The 20,929-nt window shown below is 45.3% G+C and overlaps 1 protein-coding gene across 3 annotated transcripts in view; it reads left to right on the plus strand.

Annotated features, from left to right (window-relative positions):
• COL20A1 (collagen type XX alpha 1 chain) overlaps nucleotides 1-20,929 on the plus strand; it is a 153,037-nt gene that overhangs the window by 24,016 nt on the left and 108,092 nt on the right. For all 3 annotated transcript variants that reach the window (XM_077460337.1, XM_077460338.1, XM_077460339.1), the window contains 7 exons: nucleotides 6,464-6,574; nucleotides 11,154-11,297; nucleotides 12,416-12,526; nucleotides 14,410-14,577; nucleotides 16,116-16,271; nucleotides 19,513-19,632; nucleotides 19,721-19,885. In XM_077460337.1, the coding sequence (XP_077316463.1) occupies nucleotides 6,464-6,574; nucleotides 11,154-11,297; nucleotides 12,416-12,526; nucleotides 14,410-14,577; nucleotides 16,116-16,271; nucleotides 19,513-19,632; nucleotides 19,721-19,885 (975 nt within the window). The remainder of the gene's footprint in view (nucleotides 1-6,463; nucleotides 6,575-11,153; nucleotides 11,298-12,415; nucleotides 12,527-14,409; nucleotides 14,578-16,115; nucleotides 16,272-19,512; nucleotides 19,633-19,720; nucleotides 19,886-20,929) is intronic.

Genomic DNA, 20,929 nt, shown 5'->3' on the forward strand with positions numbered 1-20,929 from the left:
CGTCGGATTGTATGTCGGACTAGGTACGCCAGACAATTCGATCGTGTGTACGCGGCATTAGAGGTTCAGCATTATGGTGGTTATTATTATTATGGTGGTTAGATAAGAGGTTAAGTATTCGGGTTAGGTTGGCATCAACTTTGGGTTCACAGCACTAAAAGGCATGTCCTCCCCTCATCCCAATGGCTGCATCTCCTCCCTAAATTCCCTCTGACACATTGTCTGACCGTACTTTCCCTTGGAACTCGCTTTTGTTTTAGCTGCCGCTTGCCCATCAGTGGGCAGGAACTTTCCTTTTCTGTGTCGGCGGATCCCGAAGTCTGGCACAGAGGAGAAAATCTCTGATTACAGAGCATGCTGCTAATTTTACTGGCAGAAAAGAGTTTTGTTAGAGAGATGAATTGCTGACTCAAATCCCTGGATTCACTTAATGGATCAAAATTGTGCTCTGTGCTTTTTGGTAATTGAAATATTTAATGTGCTGCGCACAGGAACCGGGAAGCTTTCAAAGATGTCTGTTTTCAGGAGCTCGAAATTTTTTAAAGGACAGAAATCAGGACAGCAATTGCCGGTAATTGTATGCAACGCTCGGTTGTTAGCGCTCGCTATTTTGCTTTTCGTTTTAATGGAAGTTGAAGAGTTGCCTCCATGGAAACTTAAATTGTATGTTAAGCCAAAACTTTTTATTTCTAGTTTGTGGGTAGAGAAAGGTTAAGATCCTTGCTGCTGCCTGCGTCCCCCTGGGCAGTTTTACTGTTAATTCCTGTCCTGCAGACACAATGGAATGAAATCGCTCCAAAGTACATCAATTCATACACTATATTACCAAAAGTATTGGGACACCTGCCTTTACACGCACATAACCTTTAATGGCATCCCAGTCTAATGCCGCGTACACATGATCGGACATTCCGACAACAAAATCCATGGGATTTTTTTCCGACGGATGTTGACTCAAACTCTTGGATACACACGGTCACACAATGTTGTCGGAAATTCCGAACATCAAGAACGCGGTGATGTGCGACAAGCCGAGAAAATTGAAGTTCAATAGCCAGTGCGGCTCTTCTGCTTGATTCCCAGTATGCGTAGAACTTTGTGCGTTGGAATTTTGTACACATGATCGAAATTTCCAAAGGATTTTGTTATCGGAAAATTTGAGATACAGATCTCAAATTTTGTGTGTCAGAAATTTCGATGGAAAATGGCCGATGGAGCCTACACGGTCAGAATTTTCAACAAAAAGCTCCCATCGAACATTTTCCGTCAGAAAATCCGACCGTGTGTACGCAGCATTAGTCTGTAGGGTTCAATATTGAGTTGGCCCACCCTTTGCAGCTATAACAGCTTCAACTTGGGGCGGCACAGTGGTGTAGTGGTTAGCACTCTCACCTAGCAGTAAAAAGGGTCTCTGGTTCGAATCCCAAACACTACCTGCCTGGAGTTTGCATGATCTCCCTGTGCCTACGTTGGTTTCCTCCGGGTACTCCGGTTTCCTCCCACACTCCAAAGACATGCAGGTAGGTTAATTGGCTTCTGTCCACAATTGACCCTAGTATATGAATGGGGACCCTGGATTGTGGGCTCCTTGGGAGTAGGGAAAGATGTGAATGTGCAATGTACAGGGATAGGGGTAGACACTCACTCAGGTTGAACTGGATGGACTGGTGTCTTTATTCAACCATACTAACTATGTAACTATGTAACTCTTCTGGGAAGGCTGTCAATATTGAGTTGGCCCACTTTTTGCAGCTATAACAGGTTTAGGTTTAGGAGTGTGTCTTTGGGAATGTTTGACCATAGACACTGATGTGGATGAGAAGGCTTGGCTAGCAGTCTCCACTCCAATTCATCCCAAAGGTGTTATATTGAGTTGAGGTCAGGACTCTCTGCAGGCCAGTCAAGTTCCTCCACTCCAAACTCGCTTATTCATGTCTTTTATGGACCTTGCTTTATGCACTGGTGTGCAGTCATGTTGGAACAAGAAGGGGCCATCCCCAAACTGTTCCCACAAAGTTGAGATCAAGAAATTGTTCAAAATGTCTTGGTATGCTGATGCCTTAAGAGCACCCTTCACTAGAACTAAGGGGCCAAGCCCAACCCTTGAAAAACAACCCCACACCATAATCCCCCCTCCACCAAATGATTTCTACCAGTGCACAAAGAAAGGCCCACGAAGGCATGGATGAGCGAGTTTGAGGTGGAGGAACTTGACTGGTTTGCACAGAGTCCTGACCTCAATCCGATAGAACACCTTTGGGATGAATTAGAGCTGAGACTTTGAGCCAGGCCTTCTCCTCCACATCAGTGCCTGACCTTACAAATGTGCTTCTGGAAGAATGGTCAAACATTCCCACAGACACACAGAAGAGTAGAGGCTATTATAGCTGCAAAGAGTGGGCCAATGCAATATTGAACCCTATGGACTTAGATTGGAATGCCTTTAAAGTTTGTGTGTTTGTGTGTGTGTATATGTATAAAGGCTGGTGTCCCAATACTTCTGATTATATTGTGTATCTTAGACAGTTCTCATAGGAGCGAGGGTCCCCATTGGAATGCCGTGTACACACGATCGGAATTCTCATCGGAAAAAGCTATGATGGTTTTTCCAACGGAATTCCACTCAAACTTGGCTTGCCTACACACGGTCACACAAAAGTTCGCTGAACTTTCGACCGTCAAGAACGCGGTGACGTACAACACTATGACAAGCCGAGAAAATGAAGTTCAAGGCTTACGAGCATACTTCGAATCGTGTCCGAGCATGCGTAGGAATTTTGCGTGCTGGAATTGCTACAGATGATTGGAAATTTCCGATCGAAACTTTTTTCGTCTGAAACTTTTGCTGGTGGAAATTTGGCCAGCAAAATTCTGATGGAGCATACGCACAGTTGCATTTTCTGCCGAAAAGCTCTCATCGTTTTTTTGCTGGCCGAATTTTCGATCGCCTGTACGCGGCAGAAGAATAATCGCCATCTCCTGCTCTGGTGCTAACTCAACAATTTGTGGTTTTCCCTTGAATTTTTGTTTTGATGGCCATGGTCACTAGGACCAATAGAGAGGGTGATTGTCTCTAGTAGTGATCCAGAACACCAGGAAAGACCATTCCCAAGAATTAGTTGTGTTCAATAGCTAGTTGTCTGCAAACATTGTGGAGATTGGTGTCATTCAATGAACAGGTGCATCATGTATTCTTGGGTTAAGTTGGATTTTTTTTTGGCAGAATGTATCATCCACCTGCTTCTTATAGTCCTGAGACCTTGGCTCCTCAGACCGCCATAGCTTCATTGTTTCCTGCTTGAGCCGTCTTCTATGGTTATGAATTCTAGAAAAGCCCCACCAGTTTAATTTCTGGAAGATCTAAAGCAGGGATATGCAATTAGCAGACCTCCAGCTGTTGCAAAACTACAAGTCCCATCATGCCTCTGCCTCTGGGTGTAATGCTTGTGGCTGTCAGAGTCTTGCTATGCCTCATGGGAGTTGTAGTTCTGCAACAGCTGGAGGTCCGCTAATTGCATATCCCTGATCTAAAGAGTCAGACTGGGTTCACACTATTGTGAATCGGATGCAGGTTTCCCCGCATCCAAGTTGCATAGCAGGAGATTGTGACCAGCTCTGTATGGAGCCGGTTCACACATCTCCGGAGTGGCTCCGGTGTAAACTGCACAGGAGTCCTGTGTGTTTTTTCTCCTGTTTCAGGTCCAAATTCAGCCCAAATTTCTGTCTTAAATCGGTGCCTAAAACTGTGAATGGAGACGCACCGGACTCCCACTGTGACCCGCTGCATTCTCAAGTGTGGCCCCAGCCTCAGTCAGGGATTAAGCCATACTCCACCCTTAACTAAAATACCATTTTTGAGGACTGGCTCCTTTAAATGAATCTGTCTCCTGTTTCTGTCCCGCACCTTTAGCTTGTTCCTGGTGATAGTCACGGTTCTAATTGGTCTCAGTCTTGAGGGATCCCCCTTTTTTTCGTATCTCCCATTATTCCTTTATAGTTTCAGAACTTGAAGTGCGGTTGCCATGGCTACAGTGGCCATTAGTGAAGCGACCTCCGCCACCAATGACATTGCCGCTCTTCTCTGAGCTATTTTCAGATGGCCCCCCCAATAATTTACCCCCCGTGTTTTGTTGTGAGGCTGGTAGTCCATGTGTAAAGAGGAGTCATTTCTATCATTCTAGCAGGTCCTCTTCCAGGGTAGATCAGGAGACTCACTGTTCATACAGGACAGATACACACGGGGACATCACAATGAGAAGGGCCCCTGGGGACACACTCTACCATTTCAACTTCTCTCTGCTACGTGCCTCTGATTGCTCCCACTTTTCACATGTTCTTCCTTAAATCCTTTTGTTTGCTTCTTCTTTCTTGTATTTTCTTTCTTTGTTCCTTCCTTATCTTTGCATATAAAGAAGTTATTATCTTTTTTATTCTTTGTTTCTTCTTTCCTTTCTGTTCCACATTTCTTTTCCCTTTCATTCCTCTTCCCTCATCTCTCTCCTTTATTCCATTCTTCCATTACATTTTGTTTTTCTTTCCCTAGTTCTTTCTCCCCTTTCTTGTTTTACCTTCTTCTCCATTCCTTTTTTATGAATTCTTCTTTATTTTTTTTTATTTATTACAATCTTTTCCTTCCTCTTTCCTATCCTCCTTCTGATTTCCTCATTCCTTCCTCTTTCTTCTTTCCTTTCTTCAGCTGTCTTTCATATTCCATTTCTTCTTTTTTCATTCCTTTCATTCATATTCTTTTTTTTTCCTCTCTCTTTTTGGTTTTGTTGTCTCTACTCTTTCCTTTCCTCCCCCCCCCCCTTTCCTTTTCTTCTTTTCTCCCCTTTCCTTCTTTTCATCCCCATTCCTTTCCTTTTTCCTCCTCATTCCTTTCCTGTTTCCCCTCCTTATTAATTTCCTAATTTTTTTTCCCTTCTTTTCTCTTTCCTTTCTTTTTCCCCTTCTCTTTTCTTTCCTTTCCTTCTCCCCTCCTCGTTTCTTTCCTTTTTCCTCCTCTTTCCTTTCCTGTTTACCCTCCCCCTTTACTTTCCTAATTTCTTTCCCTTTTCTCTCCTCTTTCCTTTCTTTCTCCTCTCCTCTTTTCTTTCCTTCTCTCCTCCTCCTCTCCTCTTTCCTTTCCTTCTCCCAGTCTCTTTCCTTTCCCTTTCCCCCTCTCCCCCCCCCCATTTCCTTTCCTACTCCCCCTCTTTCCTTTTATATTTCCTTTCATGCTCTCCTCCTCCTCTTCTCTTTCCTTTCCTCCTCCACCTCATCTCCTTTTTTCTCTCCTCGTTCCTTTCCTTCTACCCTCCTCTTTCCTTACTCCCCCCCTCCCTCCTCTTCTCTTTCCTTTCCCCTTTCCTTTCCTTCCCTTCTCTCCTCCTCTCCTCTTTCCTTTCCTTCTCCCCCTCTTTGCTTTTCTATTTCCTTTCCTTCTCTCCTCCTCCTTTCCTCTTTCCTTTCCTCCTCCTCATCTTTCCTTTCCTCCTCATCTCTTTCCTTTCCTCCTCATCTCTTTCCTTTCCTCCTCATCTGTTTCCTTTCCTCCTCATCTCTTTCCTTTCCTCCTCTCCTCTCCTCTTTCTTTTCCTTCATCTCTACTCTTTCCCTTTCCTTCATCTCTACTCTTTCCCTTTCCTTCATCTCTACTCTTTCCCTTTCCTTCTTCCCTCCTCTTTCCGATCACTCTTCCCTCCATTTTCCTTTCCTTTTCTTTTTCCTTTCCTGTTTCCCCTCCTCTTTCCTTTCTTTCCTTCTCTTCTCCCCCCCCCCCTCCCCCCTTCTTTTTTTTTTTCTTTCCTTCTCTCCCTCCTCTTTTTCCTTTCCTTCCTTTTTCCTCCTCTTCTTCCCTCCTTCTCTATTTCTTTTCTTTCCTTTCCGAACATTTCAGTGACTAACTTGACATTTCCTGCATTCTTCAGCTTGGCCACAAGGTGTCAGTTTGACATCAACACACCATTATTTAAATATGGAACAGCATGGAAAGCCAAAAAAAGGACGTTGCATCACAAATTACCATCTGCAATATCAATAATAACTAATAATAATTAAAATTTTTTTTTAAATTATAATAATAATGTAATAATTATTGTTAATTATAATAATGATGTACTCAATGGAAACACACACCAGTTTCACTTTAATTCAAATGCAGCTTCATATTTCATTAGTGGGAAACGTAATTTATTAGGCTTTTTTTTACAATATAAGTACATGTGTGCAGTATCCCAAAGAAGCTAATCAGGTGTTATGGGATAACAGCACTTGGTACTCATTAAAGCTCTCCAGCATTGCCATAGTTTGCTACAAAACCGATAATCTTCATAGGGACCCCCAGCGCCGGGCTTGGTCAACAGGTCCTCTTTAACCAGCCTGTGTTTCTCTCAGCTCAGACAATGTTCCTCTTCTGTTATTTTGCCCTGCTGGATTCCACTTACAGAGAAAATGACCGGGCTATTTCTGGTCCATGTCACAGGCTCTGGGCGGTTAAGGCTGGCGGTTCTGATGGAGGACAGATTACAGATGAAGTGGAAGGAGGTGGAAGGGACCAGCAACGTCTATAAGGTGCTAGTGAAACCGCTGACGGGTAAGTGTTAGGAGGATTCTGAGCATTTTCATGGGAGGACTTTGGGATTGTTGCACATTTTCCATAATTCTCCGGCTAGCACTGGGGTCCAGAACTTAGTTCCCACCAGGGCTCTATCTTTGCAGAGTTGGAATGTTCTCCTGAATTATCATGTGTGACTTTTCTAACAGTGATTTAGTTTCCTCTTACCACCTAAAAGCATAGCTATAGATTAAATGGTGTTTATGTAAATAATTCCCTTGACAGCTCCTCGGGGGCGGGGACTTAAGTAAAGAGTTTTGTGTATTGTGTAAAGCTGCAAATAATTTATTAGCAAAAAATTGTATATTCTGTAACAGATAACAAATTCCACCCAGATGCTCTGAAATCTCAGTCATTATTGACCAAACTCTGCCCATTTCCTGGCAAACACATGCCCATATTTTAATGCTCAATTCAGTATGTCTGACACACTTCCCTAGTATGTGGTAGCCAGGTAGATATGAATTAAGAAAAAAGAAAATAGTTGCAATAATAAAAAGGGAGCACTGCTACACTATATTACCAAAAGTATTGGGACACCTGCCTTTACACACACATAAACTTTAATGGCATCCCAGTCTTAGTCCGTAGGGTTCAATATTGGGTTGGCTCACCCTTTGCAGCTATAACAGCTTCAACTCTTCCGGGAAGGCTGTCCACAAGGTTTAGGAGTGTGTCTATGGGAATGTTTGACCATTCTTCCAGAAGCGCATTTGTGAGGCCAGGCACTGATTTTTGACGAGAAGACCTGACATGCAGTCCCTGTTCTAATTCATCCCAAAGGTGTTGTGTCGGGTTGAGGTCAAGTTCCTCCACCCCAAACTCGCTCATCCATGTCTTTCTGGACCTTGCTTTGTGCACTGGTGCGCAGTCATGTTGCAACAGGAAGGGGTCATCCCCAAACTGTTCCCACAAAGTTGGGAGCATGAAATTGTCCAAAATGTCTTGGTATGCTGACGCCTTCAGAGTTCCCTTCACTGGAACGAAGGGGCCAAGCCCAACCCCTGAAAAACAACCCCACACCATAATCCCCCCTCCACCAAATGATTTGGACCAGTGCACAAAGCAAGGTCCATAAAGACACAGATGAGCGAGTTTGGGGTGGAGGAACTAGACTGGCCTGCACAGAGTCCTGACCTCAACTCAATAGACTGCCTTTGGGATGAATTGGAGCGGAGACTGCAACCCAGGCCTTCTCGTCCAAATCAGTGCCTGACCTCACAAATGCGCTTCTGGAAGAATTGTCAAACATTCCCATAGATACACTAAACTTTATGGACGGCCTTCCCAGAAGAGTTTAAGCTGTTATAGCTGCAAAGGGTGGGCCAACTTAATATTGATCCCTACGGACTAAGACTGGGATGCCATTAAAGTTCATGTGCATGTAAAGGCAGGCGTCCCGATACTTTTGGTAATATAGTGTAGGTGGCAACTATGGAGTCACACAACAAAAGGTATTAGAAAGGGAGAAGGGCAATGACTTGTTTTTTTAGGGTGTCAGTTGGGAGGTAACCATTATTTTTGATTCACACTGGATGCCGATGTGGCTCCCAGCGGGGGTCCGGTGCATCCTGGTTCACTGTTTCAGGTCCGATTTCAGCCCCAATTTCGGGCTGAATTCGTAATTTCGCACCAAAGCCGCATCGGAGATATGTGAACCAGCGCCATAGACAGCCGGTCACATTCTCCTGCTATTGCGAATTGGATGCTGGTATCCCGCATCTAATTCGCAGTAGACATGTACAATGACAAAAAAAATTGTTAATTACCAAATTTTTTGCATTTCCGAATTTCAAATTTACGCATTTTCACATTTTCACATTTTCGAATTTTTGGATTTTCAAATTTTCAAATTTTTGCATTTCCGAATTTTCAAAATTCCAAATTTTCAAATTTGAATTCCGAATCTCCAAAATTAAAAAATCCAAAAATCTGAAAGAAAATCAGTAAAATTTGAAATAATAACTAACTATTAAATTATAGGTATTGGAATTTCCTTTCAAATTTGCCTGTTTTTGAACGTAACGAATACAAATTTATCTGAAGTTACGAATTATCCGAAATAACGAATGCCGCATATAAACAAATGGAATAGAACAAATGAATAATAAATAATAATAAAATGTTTTTATTTTTTATTAGATCATTACGTTCCATTCGTTTAGATACAGCATTCGTTATTTCAAATAATTTGTAACTTTGGAAATTTCGTACTCGTTACATTCACTAACAGCCAAATTTGAACAGAAATTCCAATACCTATAATTCGATATCTATTATCTATCTATCTATAGTTCGTTATTTCAGATTTTCGGGTTTTTGAATGTTCAGATTTTTGAATTCTTTTGAATTTTCCGATTTTTGAATTCTTTTGGATTTTCAGATTTCCACATTTTTTAATTTTCAAATTTATGAAACTTTCGAATTTCCGAATTTACGAACTTCTGAATTTACGAACTTCTGAATTTACGAACTTCTGAATTTACGAACTTCCGAATTTACGAACTTCTGAATTTACGAACTTCCGAACTTTCAAATTTCTGAAAATTCGGAAATTCAGAAAATCGAAATATGGAAATTTGGAAATTCCAAATTTCCGAAAATTTCATTAATCATACAATTTTTCATAAATTAAGTAATTTGGCAAAATTCGTTAAACGAATTTGGAACTAAACGAATTGCACATGTCTAATTCATAAGGCTTCATGCACACGAGACGCAGATGCAAACTCTGCTGGACACATGCAATTTTTACCGCGATTTAGCGGCGTTTTACCACGTTTGCGTCTAGAAGCGTTTAGTTAAGCTAACATCATAGACCCTCCCCAGCTCAAAAAACAGTATTATTAACTATTTCAGCAATTTTGTGAGACCAGAGTGAGTAGCAGCAGCTGTGAGAGCTGCAGTGTACTTGTATTTAGCGTGTCACTTGCCACGGCACCTGCCACAAGTTGTGGATTGTCCACTTGCCACGTCACTTGCCACATCACCTGCCACGTCACTTGCCACAAGATGTGGATTGTCCACTTTCCATGTCACCTGCCATGCCACCTGCCACAAGTTGTGGATTGTCCACTTGCCACGTCACCAGCCACAAGTTGTGGATTTCCACTTGCCACGTGACTTGCCACATCACCTGCCACGTCACTTGCCACGTCACCTGCCACAAGTTGTGGATTGTCCACTTGCCACGTCACTTGCCACGTCACCTGCCACAAGTTTTGGATTGTCCACTTGCCACGTCAGCTGCCACGTCACTTGCCACAAGATGTGGATTGTCCACTTATCACATCACCTGCCACGTCACTTGCCACATCACCTGCCACGTCACCTGCCACAAGTTGTGGATTGTCCACTTGCCACATCACCTGCCACGTCACTTGCCACAAGATGTGGATTGTCCACTTTCCACGTCACCTGCCATGCCACCTGCCACAAGTTGTGGATTGTCCACTTGCCACGTCACCAGCCACATCACCTGCCACAAGTTGTGGATTGTCCACTTGCCACACCACTTTCCACGTCACCTGCCACGTCACCTGCCACAAGTTGTGGATTGTCCACTTGCCACGTCACTTGCCACGTCCCCTGCCACGTCACCTGCCACAAGTGGATTGTCCACTTGCCACATCACTTGCCACATCACCTGCCACAAGTTGTGGATTGTCCACTTGCCACGTCACTTGCCACGTCACCTGACACAAGTTGTGGATTGTCCACTCGCCACGTCACTTGCCACGTCCCCTGCCACAAGTGGATTGTCCACTTGCCACGTCACTTGCCACGTCCCCTGCCACAAGTGGATTGTCCACTTGCCACATCACTTGCCACGTCACCTGCCACAAGTTATGGATTGTCCACTTGCCACGTCACATGCCAGTCACCTGCCACAAGTTGTGGATTTTCCACTTGCCACGTCACCTGCCAGGTCACTTGCCGCGTCACCTGCCAGGTCACTTGCCACGTCACCTGCCACAAGTTGTGGATTGTCCACTTTCCACGTCACTTGCCACAAGTTGTGGATTGTCCACTTGCAACATCACTTGCCACCTGCCATGTCACTTGCCACAAGTTGTGGATTGTCCACTTGCAATTGCAATTGTTTAAAATATTTTTCTAATGGTTTTTCATCATTTGCAATCATTTTTGAGATTTTTAATGTAAAAAAAAAGGTCACCTTTAAAAACGCTTATAAACGAAAACGCGGCAAAACGCGGTAGCGGCGTTTTACCGTGTTTTGCGTCTGAAACGTGGAAACTTTTGCGTCTGAACCCATTTTTTTGCTTCTGGAAAAACGAGGTTAAACGCAACTGCATAAAAACGGCAAAAAACGAGACTGTGTGCATGGACACATAGGATAACATTGAATGAGTTCAGGAGCAGTTGAAAAAAGTGTCCAACTGCCTCTGAACACGCGTTTAACTGCGTCTCGTGTGCATGAGGCCTAATAGTGTAAACCCCGGCCTTAGAAGTCCACGGGGAAAATCTGCACCCTGCTCCTAGAAAGTTAGGTCAGTTGGTGGCTGTAAATTACCATTTTTTTGGTGTCTCCTTTAAGGGGATCCAGAGCAGGAGGTGATGTTGAAAACGAAGACGGCCAAGGCTACGGTTGGAGGTCTGGACCCTGTAAAGGAGTACGTTCTACAAATACACGTCATCCAAGGAGGCCAGGACACCCTCATAGCCAAGAAGAAGTTCATCAGTGAGTTACACACATATACCAATAGAACGAATTGGTCATGCATGGTCTTTGTCTAGGGGCCTCACAGCTTGATTGTTTCTGGTTTCAATTTTTATTTTTTAGCTTCTTCCATCAGCCAACACTAAGTACGAAATAAAGGAAATAAACCTCAAATTTGGTACCTGACAATAGAAGAGAACTTTTTTTTCCCCCAGTCTAGAACAGCTTTGTCCCACTCTCTAGATCCGCAGTACCTGGACAGGTTTGTCTAGCGCCCAAGGCAGGGATGCGGAACTGCGCCCCTCCCCCACTGTTCATGCATGCCATAGAATGGATTTTCTGCCCTGTGTCCATTCTTTGTTCCCTTGCTCCACTATGCCCAGGGCAGCTACCCCTCCTGCCCAATCTTTCCCAGCCCTGTAGATCTGTACATTACACCATTACCACCCATATAGTAATCTGTCTACAGAGACATTGGAAATACTTATATCCTCCCAACTTTTCTGGCCACGCAATCAGGTGCTGCTCAGGAGACCACAGGCACTGGAAGAAGTTGGTGATCTCCATGTTTTTGTACCAATTTTTTGGTGATTACTGTTTGGTATCTGAGTAACACAATATTATGTCTAATGTACAGGTCCACTTTTCATTCTCATCACATCTTTCAGCAAGGAGCCATCCTTGATCTCCACTAAGGTGACTTTGCCTAGGCCAGTGATGGTGAACCTTGGCACCCCAGATGTTTTGGAACTCCATTTCCCATGATGCTCATACGCTCTACAGTGTAGCTGAGCATCATGGGAAATGGAGTTCCAAAACATCTGGGGTGCCAAGGTTCACCATCACTGGCCTAGGCTGTGATAATATCACCAGTCTGCTGCAGACAGGAAGAAGCATTTCCTCAGTCTGAACAAAGATGGTTCCATCCTTCTGTAAGGAAAAGCAGATGATGGCTTGTCATGGAGAACAATGTGATCTCTCTGAAAGTTAATAGGTACCTGGAAGTATTACACTGACACGTTCCTTTTGAAGGAATCCACTTGACACGAACAAATTTGAAAGAAGGTCTGCTTTTTATAAGTTTCTAACAGCTCTAATAAAGAATATTAAATAGATTTCCTTCCATTGTATATTTGCAGTTGAAGATTTAAAGGCCCAAGTGCGAAATGAGAAGAAAAAGGCAGATATGACTCCAGCACCGCAGATCACTGTGTCTTCCTCTCCAGCAGAGGGCAGCACCACAATCACAGGTGAGTTTGGGAGCATATAGACATCACAGTGCCCAATAGCGATTTAGGAGAGGTCTATTTTCTAGGGCAGTGGTCTCCAAAGTGTGGCCTGGGGGCCAGGTGTAGCCCTTTGCTTGCTTTTATCTGGCCCTTGGTGCATTAATCTACAACACACTGTCAGCAACCGTGAGCCATAGTTTCTGTCACTCTATTCCCCCTACTGACACCAGTGATGGGGCACTATTCCTCACACTGACATCAACAATGGGGCACTATTCCTCCCACTAACACCAATGATGGGGCACTATTCCTCCCACTGACATCAACAATGGGGCACTATTCCTCCCACTAACACCAATGATGGGGCACTATTCCTCCCACTGACATCAAAAATGGGGCACTATTCCTCCCAATGACACAAGTGATGGGATACTATTCCTCCCACTGACACCAATGATGGGGCACTATTCCCTCCACTGACACCAATGATGGGGCACTATTCCCCCCACTGACACCAATGATGGGGCACTATTCCCCCCACTGGCACCAATGATGGGGCACTATTCCCCCCACTGACACCAATGATGGGGCACTATTCCCCCCACTGACACCAATGATGGGGCACTATTCCCCCCACTGACACCAATGATGGGGCACTATTCCCCCCACTGACACCAATGATGGGGCACTATTCCCCCCACTGACACCAATGATGGGGCACTATTCCCCCCACTGACACCAATGATGGGGCACTATTCTCCCCACTGACACCAATGATGGGGCACTATTCCTCCCATTGACACCAAAATTGGGTACTATTCCTCCCACTAACACCAATGATGGGGCACTATTCCTCCCACTAACACCAATGATGGGGCACTATTCCTCCCACTGACATCAAAAATGGGGCACTATTCCTCTCAATGACACAAGTGATGGGATACTATTCCTCCCACTGACACCAATGATGGGGCACTATTCCCCCCACTGACACCAATGATGGGGCACTATTCCCCCCACTGACACCAATGATGGGGCACTATTCCCCCCACTGACACCAATGATGGGGCACTATTGCCCCCACTGACACCAATGATGGGGCACTATTGCCCCCACTGACACCAATGATGGGGCACTATTGCCCCCACTGACACCAATGATGGGGCACTATTGCCCCCACTGACACCAATGATGGGGCACTATTGCCCCCACTGACACCAATGATGGGGCACTATTCCCCCCACTGACACCAATGATGGGGCACTATTCCCCCCACTGACACCAATGATGGGGCACTATTCCCCCCACTGACACCAATGATGGGGCACTATTCCCCCCACTGACACCAATGATGGGGCACTATTCTCCCCACTGACACCAATGATGGGGCACTATTCCTCCCATTGACACCAAAATTGGGTACTATTCCTCCCACTAACACCAATGATGGGGCACTATTCCTCCCACTGACACCAATGATGGGGTACTATTCCTCCAACTAATACCAATGATGGGGCAGTAATCTTCTGACACCAATGATGGGGTACTATTCCTCCCACTAATACCAAAGTTGGGGAACTGTGTACCCCCACTGACACCAGGTCATTTTTTACTCCCACTGGTCACAGTCTGGCCCCCCTAAAGTCTGAAGGACAGTAAACTGGCACTCTGTTTAGAAAGTTCGGAGACCCCTGCTCTAGGGGTTCCTCCCTTTTGGAGGTCTTGACATTCTGGTTTCTTCAAGCCTTCCTCCAGCCATTTTTTTTCTAACCACCATCCATCTAACCACATAGAGAAACAAAGCAGAATATACCCTTTAACTCCACCTTACATTGGAATATCGGTTTTGGATGGACGGTGTTATGTAAGCTAACTCTCAAATGTTCTTTTTTATCTCTTGTTAGAGAGGAGAGAGGACAAGGAGCAGTTGGATACCCCAAGCTCCAGACCACAGGGGCCCGAAGGACGAAGGTCGGGGCCCCAGAACGCTACCCTGGTAGCCAAACCCACCCAGAAAATTTCCTCCAAATCGGAGAGAGAGGTGTCAGCGACCCCCAGCACCCCTCGGAGAGGTAACCCGGCCTGCGCAATTATCCCTCCATCTCTGCAAGTTCGCTAATTCATCTCTGTGATCTCCTGAACTCTAATGATCGGGGCGACGCGGAGGGTCTCCTGGGAGAAAAAAAAATCCTGATTGACGAGCCTGCTGTGCTTTTTTCCCGAGGCTTGATAGATATCGATCTCCCACCTGTCTGCGTTTACTGCCTCGCGTCCGCTCCTCCGCTGCTGCTCCATGTCTGCCGTAGAATACTCAGAGCACGGGAAATGACCAAACAGCCAATCAGAGGAGAGAAAACCAGACCTCCATTTTTATTTCATTCCTTTAAATATTTTAGCACATAATTCTATCTATTTTTTCTTTTCTGTACTTTTTTTGTTGAATTAGTTGTGTTTCTGGTGAGATTTTTAAGCTGCAGACAAAGTCACAAAAATTCTAAAAATAATAGCAAGCTTGCGTCCTCGTGGTTTTTGTTAAAGCAACCCTCTACTGGAAAGTAAAGGGGGTCATTTAAAGGGGTTGTAAACCCCAGACATGAAATATGAACAAAGCATATCCCTGTATAGGGTGTATGTGTCTCAGTCCAGGGCACGAAGTGTCATTTCTGTCTGCTGCCTCCTTCCTCTGCGATCTGCATGAGGCACTTCTGACAAGTTTTCCTGACACCAAGAGAAAAAAGGGGACAGGGGAGGGATCTCCAGTGCACAGCCCGTGATTGACATCCTCAGCTTTGTTCCTGTGTGCTGTGTGAAAGGGGGTGTGTGCCTTCCCTCCAATCAGCTCTCAGAGCTCTCCTCACTATGAGTGTGTAATTTCAGCCTCCCGCCCCCTGTTTTCTGAGAGCTCAGACAAGCTTTATAAATTCTGGACTTTAAATGGCTGTAGAGAAGACAGTGGATAAACAGGTACAACTTATGTAGGAGGATTTGTTTCATCCCGGTGTATTACCTGAGTATAGTTACTTTACTGGGTATATGAGAGGGTTTACAACCACTTTAATATCTAGCCTTTTCCATTTACAGGAGGAGCTCCTGAATGTACCTTACTTCTAGGTCTGCATCCCCTTATAACCGGGTCACATGAGCCACATTAAGGGCATAGGTCATGTGGTGTCTACCATAGGATGGTTGGGGGGGGGGGGGGGGTGTTCAGGCCATGCCGACAAATCAGCTGCTCTTGTAGAACGTCCCCCTGATATCGGTACCCCAATTTCCAACAGAAAATGTGATTGATTCTTCGAATTGTGAAAAAATTCTACTCAAGCACACTCCATGCAGTTAGAGTCAAACTCAGGATGTCATTATTACAAGGCTGTAGCTGATGACACATGGAGGGTGACCATATTTTACCAGCCCATAGACGTCAGTGGTTCACACCACAACTCCACCCCACTGCATTTAATCTAAAGGTGTATGACCCTCAGGTTGTAATGTTCATCAGGCTGTAGCACTACCAAGAGCTCTGTTTGTTCTTAGTGAAAAAAAAGTTGCTGGACTTGCGTTGATGGTGTTACCTATTACTTTCCTTTATATTGTCTGTCTCTGTGGCCAGGGCCAGTACATCATTGTGACACCAAGCTGGAATGGGACATAGTTCTTCTGGTGGACAGTTCCTGGAGCGTAGGACGTGCCAACTTCAGACTGGTGAAGAACTTCCTGTGGGGGATTCTTAGCCCCCTCCACATCTCCAAGGACAAGATTCGAGTTGGTAATGAGATTATAGTGTCATGGTGGGGTGGTGGTGGTGGTGGTGGTACGATGGGTCATCTGCGATCATACTATGTTCAGAAGGCCTTGATATGAGGACCTGGTTGGTGCTGTTGTAAAAAAAAAAAGATGAGAATAGTAGATGGACAGTTAAAGTGTATCTAAAGCCAAAACTGTTTTCTTTAGTTTTGGATGGAGTAGGTAAGGGTAAGAAAAAAAGACAGACTAGAGCAGTGGTCTCCAAATTGCAGCCTGATGGCTTGATCTGGCCCTTTGCTTGCCTGTATCTGGTTCTTTGGGCACTATTCCTCTCATGGACACCAATGACAGGGCAGATATCCTCCCACTGACACCAATGATGGGGCGTTATTCCTGCCACTGACACCAATGATGGGGCGTTATTCCTGCCACTGACACCAATGATGGGGCGTTATTCCTGCCACTGACACCAATGATGGGGCGTTATTCCTGCCACTGACACCAATGATGGGGCGTTATTCCTGCCACTGACACCACTGATGGGGCGTTATTCCTGCCACTGACACCAATGAATGGGCACTTTTCCTTCCACTCAGGGGCATAGATAAGGGGGGGTCAGGGGTGTTCAAGCCCCCAAGAGCCAAAATGAAATACATGGTGTCCCTGCTCTGCAGCCACACATGGCACCAGCGACAGATGTCAATGCAGTCAGTGGCACACAGAGTGTAATAATGCCACTGCAGCAAGTGTAATAGACCATTAGGCACACATGTTGTGGTACGCCGCCGGGCCGGTCTATCGGGCTCAGGCTGAAGGCTGACAGATCTATCACCTGACAGCACAGTGGGAGCCGGCGGTGCGTGTAGTCCTGCCCACTGCACACCATGCATTTCTGTTGTTTCAAAAATCCAATAGATTTCGTTCCACTTCACAATTGTGTCCCACTTGTTGGTGATTCTTCACAAAAAATAAAAATGTTATATATTTATGTTTGAAGCCTGAAATGTGGCAAAAGGTTGAAAAGTTCAAGGGGGCCGAATACTTTCGCAAGGCACTGTATGTGGAAAATCACATATCTCTCAACATTTTTAGATGGGAATGAGGGACACCTACTAGCAAATATATGTAGGCATAAGGCACGCCCCCTGCCAAACCCCCTTAAAGGAGAATTAACCAAAAAAAAGGTTAATTAAACCCACAAGTGCTTTTTTTTACTACTACTATTCCTTTATATTGGCTTTTAAAATTTACAAATGCAGCAATTTAGAATTTAGATGAAAGGTTTAGCACTGGGAAACACACTGCTTGAAAGATAAAAAGAGCATTTTTTATACAACCATATAGATCAGACCAAAATGAGGGACAAATGAGGGGTAAAGAGGGACAGAGGGACATTGCTCCAAATCAGGGACAGTTGGGAGGTATGCAATCACACTGTGTTTTTGATCTGCTGCAAGTGTCAATTCAAAGTTAACAACTCCCTAAAAGAACACCACCCAGAATCGCATGTGAATTGCACAAGTAATGCGGTGCAGTTCCCGTTGCGATTTACATGCAAACTATAGTGTGAAACAGGGCTTACTGTGTTGATCGGGGTGCAATCAAGGGCCGTTCATTTTGAATGGGCTCAAATCACACAAAAGTCATGCATGCATCAATTTTGGAACAGCACTGCAACCGATTTGCATGGTCGTTTTGTGAATGCGATCTGGTGCAGGCTGTGTTTTGCAACCTTCGTTTGGGGTGTGGTTAAGATAGCACCGACACTCACTGCAGGTTGCAAGCGGGGTGCGATTTGAATGAGGTGCATGAAACGTGTGGATTGAGGGTTTCCCGCATTGTAGTGTACCTCCATGTATCTCCTAAGCAGTAGTGTGTTTTTCCTCTGCCAGTGTAAGAAGGCTTGCAATTACACACCTTCTCGCACCCCCTTAGATGTGAACCTAGCCTAGAGAAAATTCAGTGTGTTCAAGGCTGGTCATTTTTCAGTTGATAGGTTTTCAATTGAAAATTAAACTAATGTGAGCACAGTGAGTGTGCTGCCTTCTACAAGATGGTGCCCATGGTACCTGCCCAGTAAGATTGGCTATTACAGGGACCCATCCTGTAGTAGGCAGTGCATCACACCCTTTTTTTTTATAATCTGTAAAAGTAAAAAAAAAAGTCAGTGAGTTCTCTGTCTGGCACAACATGGCGCACTTTGCACCATAATAGCCAACCTCACTGAGGAGATGCAAAGGGCACCATCTCCTTGTAGGTAGGGAGCACACTCACTTTGCACCTATTCAGTTTGGACACTAATACTGGACAACAGCCAACAACGTTCATAAACGGCTGAAATAAGGTTCGATTTTCTAAAGGACCTGATAAAATACAATTAGGGATGTGATTGCTTACTAGGGGCAACACATTGTTTTTTCCTTTTTCCAGTCTTTATAATTTTGGCACCATTTATTTTATTTAAAAAAGACTTTTACTTGGTATCTGCTGCTGAACCCCCCCCCCCCCCCCCCCAGTACAAAAAATTGACTGACGCCAATTATGGGGCAGTACCCACCCAATAACAAATCTGGGAAATTTTTTACTCCCACTGATACCAGGACATTGTTTTCTACTCCCATGTGACAGTTCAGCCCCTCTAAGGTCTAAAGGACAGTAAACTGGCCTTTGTTTAGAAAGTCTTGAGACCCCTGGCCTAGAGGAAGGTAGGTGAGACAAGAGGGATGAGTTGGGATTTGGAATCTGGAAAGCAGAATATGACTCTCTGTCTTTATATTACCTTCCCACAGTTTCTGGACCTGGACTGGGGGAGAAGGGGTGGTGGGGTTGGGTCTTCCATCATAAGCCCACAAAACTCTATTGCATTGGGCAATGATGCCAACCCATCATGTTTTCGGCACTGTGAGGGGGGAGGTTAAGACAGTTTGGAGCATTCTGAGGACCTCAAAGTCAATCCAGCATGCCAATCGGCCAGGATGCTGCAACATTACTGTCACACGATTGGCTAGGCCCATTGTGAATCACTAGAACGATGAACAGAATGAATCAAATCCATCCAAAATGAATGGGTTGTGATGTGATGATGTAGTACGCTGCAAATGTAAAATAAAGGACAGTGCAGTGCATGTGTTACCACAACGCCCCCCCCCCCCCCCCGGTAGAAACGACCCATGAGCATCAGCATTAGATTAGGTCATCGGAAAAGTCTCAATATCTGTCTATGCACACGTCATGGCTTTTTTACTCCACACTGCCCCCTACAGGTTTGTCTCAGTACAGCGGAGAGCCACAGACTGAATGGGATCTAAACTCGTATTCCACTAAAGCAGAAGTCCTGGAGGCCATTAGAAGGGTGAAGTATAAGGGAGGAAACACCTTTACAGGTATAGACACAGTTTTTTCTTTTGTTGTAATGCTGTAAGTATGTACGACCCCCGTATCCTCATATCCTCATGTCACTTGTGTGAGTAGGTATGGCTCTCACCCATGTCCTGGAAGAAAATCTCAGAGCCGCATCAGGGGCCCGGGCTCAGGCTGGCAAAGTACTGGTCCTCTTAACGGATGGGAAGTCCCAGGATGATGCCATCACAGTGGCACAGACCCTCAAGGAGGCCGGAATATATATGTTTGCTATAGGTAAGCCAACAGAACAACCAAATTATAGTGGGTCAGGGTTAGAATGTTGGTTGGGTTCCTAATACTGTCCATTGACCACACTGATCTCTAGCATTAAGGACCTGACAGAGGTTATGACCCTTCCTTCTTTGTCACATTTATTACCCTTTCTTTTCAATATGCCCTTTGCTGCCCACCCTTTGGTTTAAATTTTACCGGTTGATATTGGTGACCACATGTATGCATAGAGATGGCCCTGGAGCCACTACTGTATCTACAAGCAGTACACCGTGCAGCTCAAAGTAACCTCAGTGCCTGCAGGGAAATCATGTTTTCTTTTTTTGTTGTAAAAAATGGGGCACCTTCTAGTGTGCTAGAATGATAGTGTATTTTTTTTTTTTTTTGTGAGAGTAGGGTAGATATCCAGACGTGGCTGGCAGCCAAGCCTGGGTGTGTTTTGGTCTGGGTTGGGAGTGACTCAGAGTAGAGCTGGGTGATTAATAGGCAGCATCACCAAGACCTCCCACTTCTTTCCAGAAGTGGTGCTGTCTGGGGTGTTCTGAGGAGACCTAACCAATCCTCAATCTAGATTGGCAGGGGGCGGGCCTCCTTAAATACCTAGAGTCAGCCCAGCTGGGGAGAAGTTGTTTGGGTGGATGCTGGTGATGGAGTGCTAGGCCGTTGAGGCCTCTGAGGGAGCTCCCCAGTCTGGGGGGGGGGGGGGTGACCTTGGGCCTGGGGCTCGGTGTGGCCAGGACCATTCTCACAACACACGGAGGTGTCCTGGACAGGTGGCACGACAGCAAGAGAGGGCAGTAGGAGAGCACTGCCAGGGAAAGTCTCCAGGAGAGGAACAGGTCAAAGCCAAGAGGGCTGGTGAGTGACGCACAGTTGGGAGAGGACTGGGAAGGCACTCCTGACAGGACTGGGAGATTGCAGTCTGAGGTGGGTGCAGAGCTAGTAGGATGGACTGTGGTGTTCTGGGCAGTGGACAGAGAGGCAGCTGCAGCCAGGAGGGCTGGCAGGACCTGAGGATGTTGTACTGGGCTAAGTAGCCACGTGGAC

This window comes from Lithobates pipiens, unplaced genomic scaffold (genome assembly GCF_037356315.1).
Source record: "Lithobates pipiens isolate NorthernLeopardFrog02 unplaced genomic scaffold, aLitPip1_a1.2 Scaffold_28, whole genome shotgun sequence".
NCBI classification, from domain to species: Eukaryota; Metazoa; Chordata; class Amphibia; order Anura; family Ranidae; genus Lithobates; species Lithobates pipiens.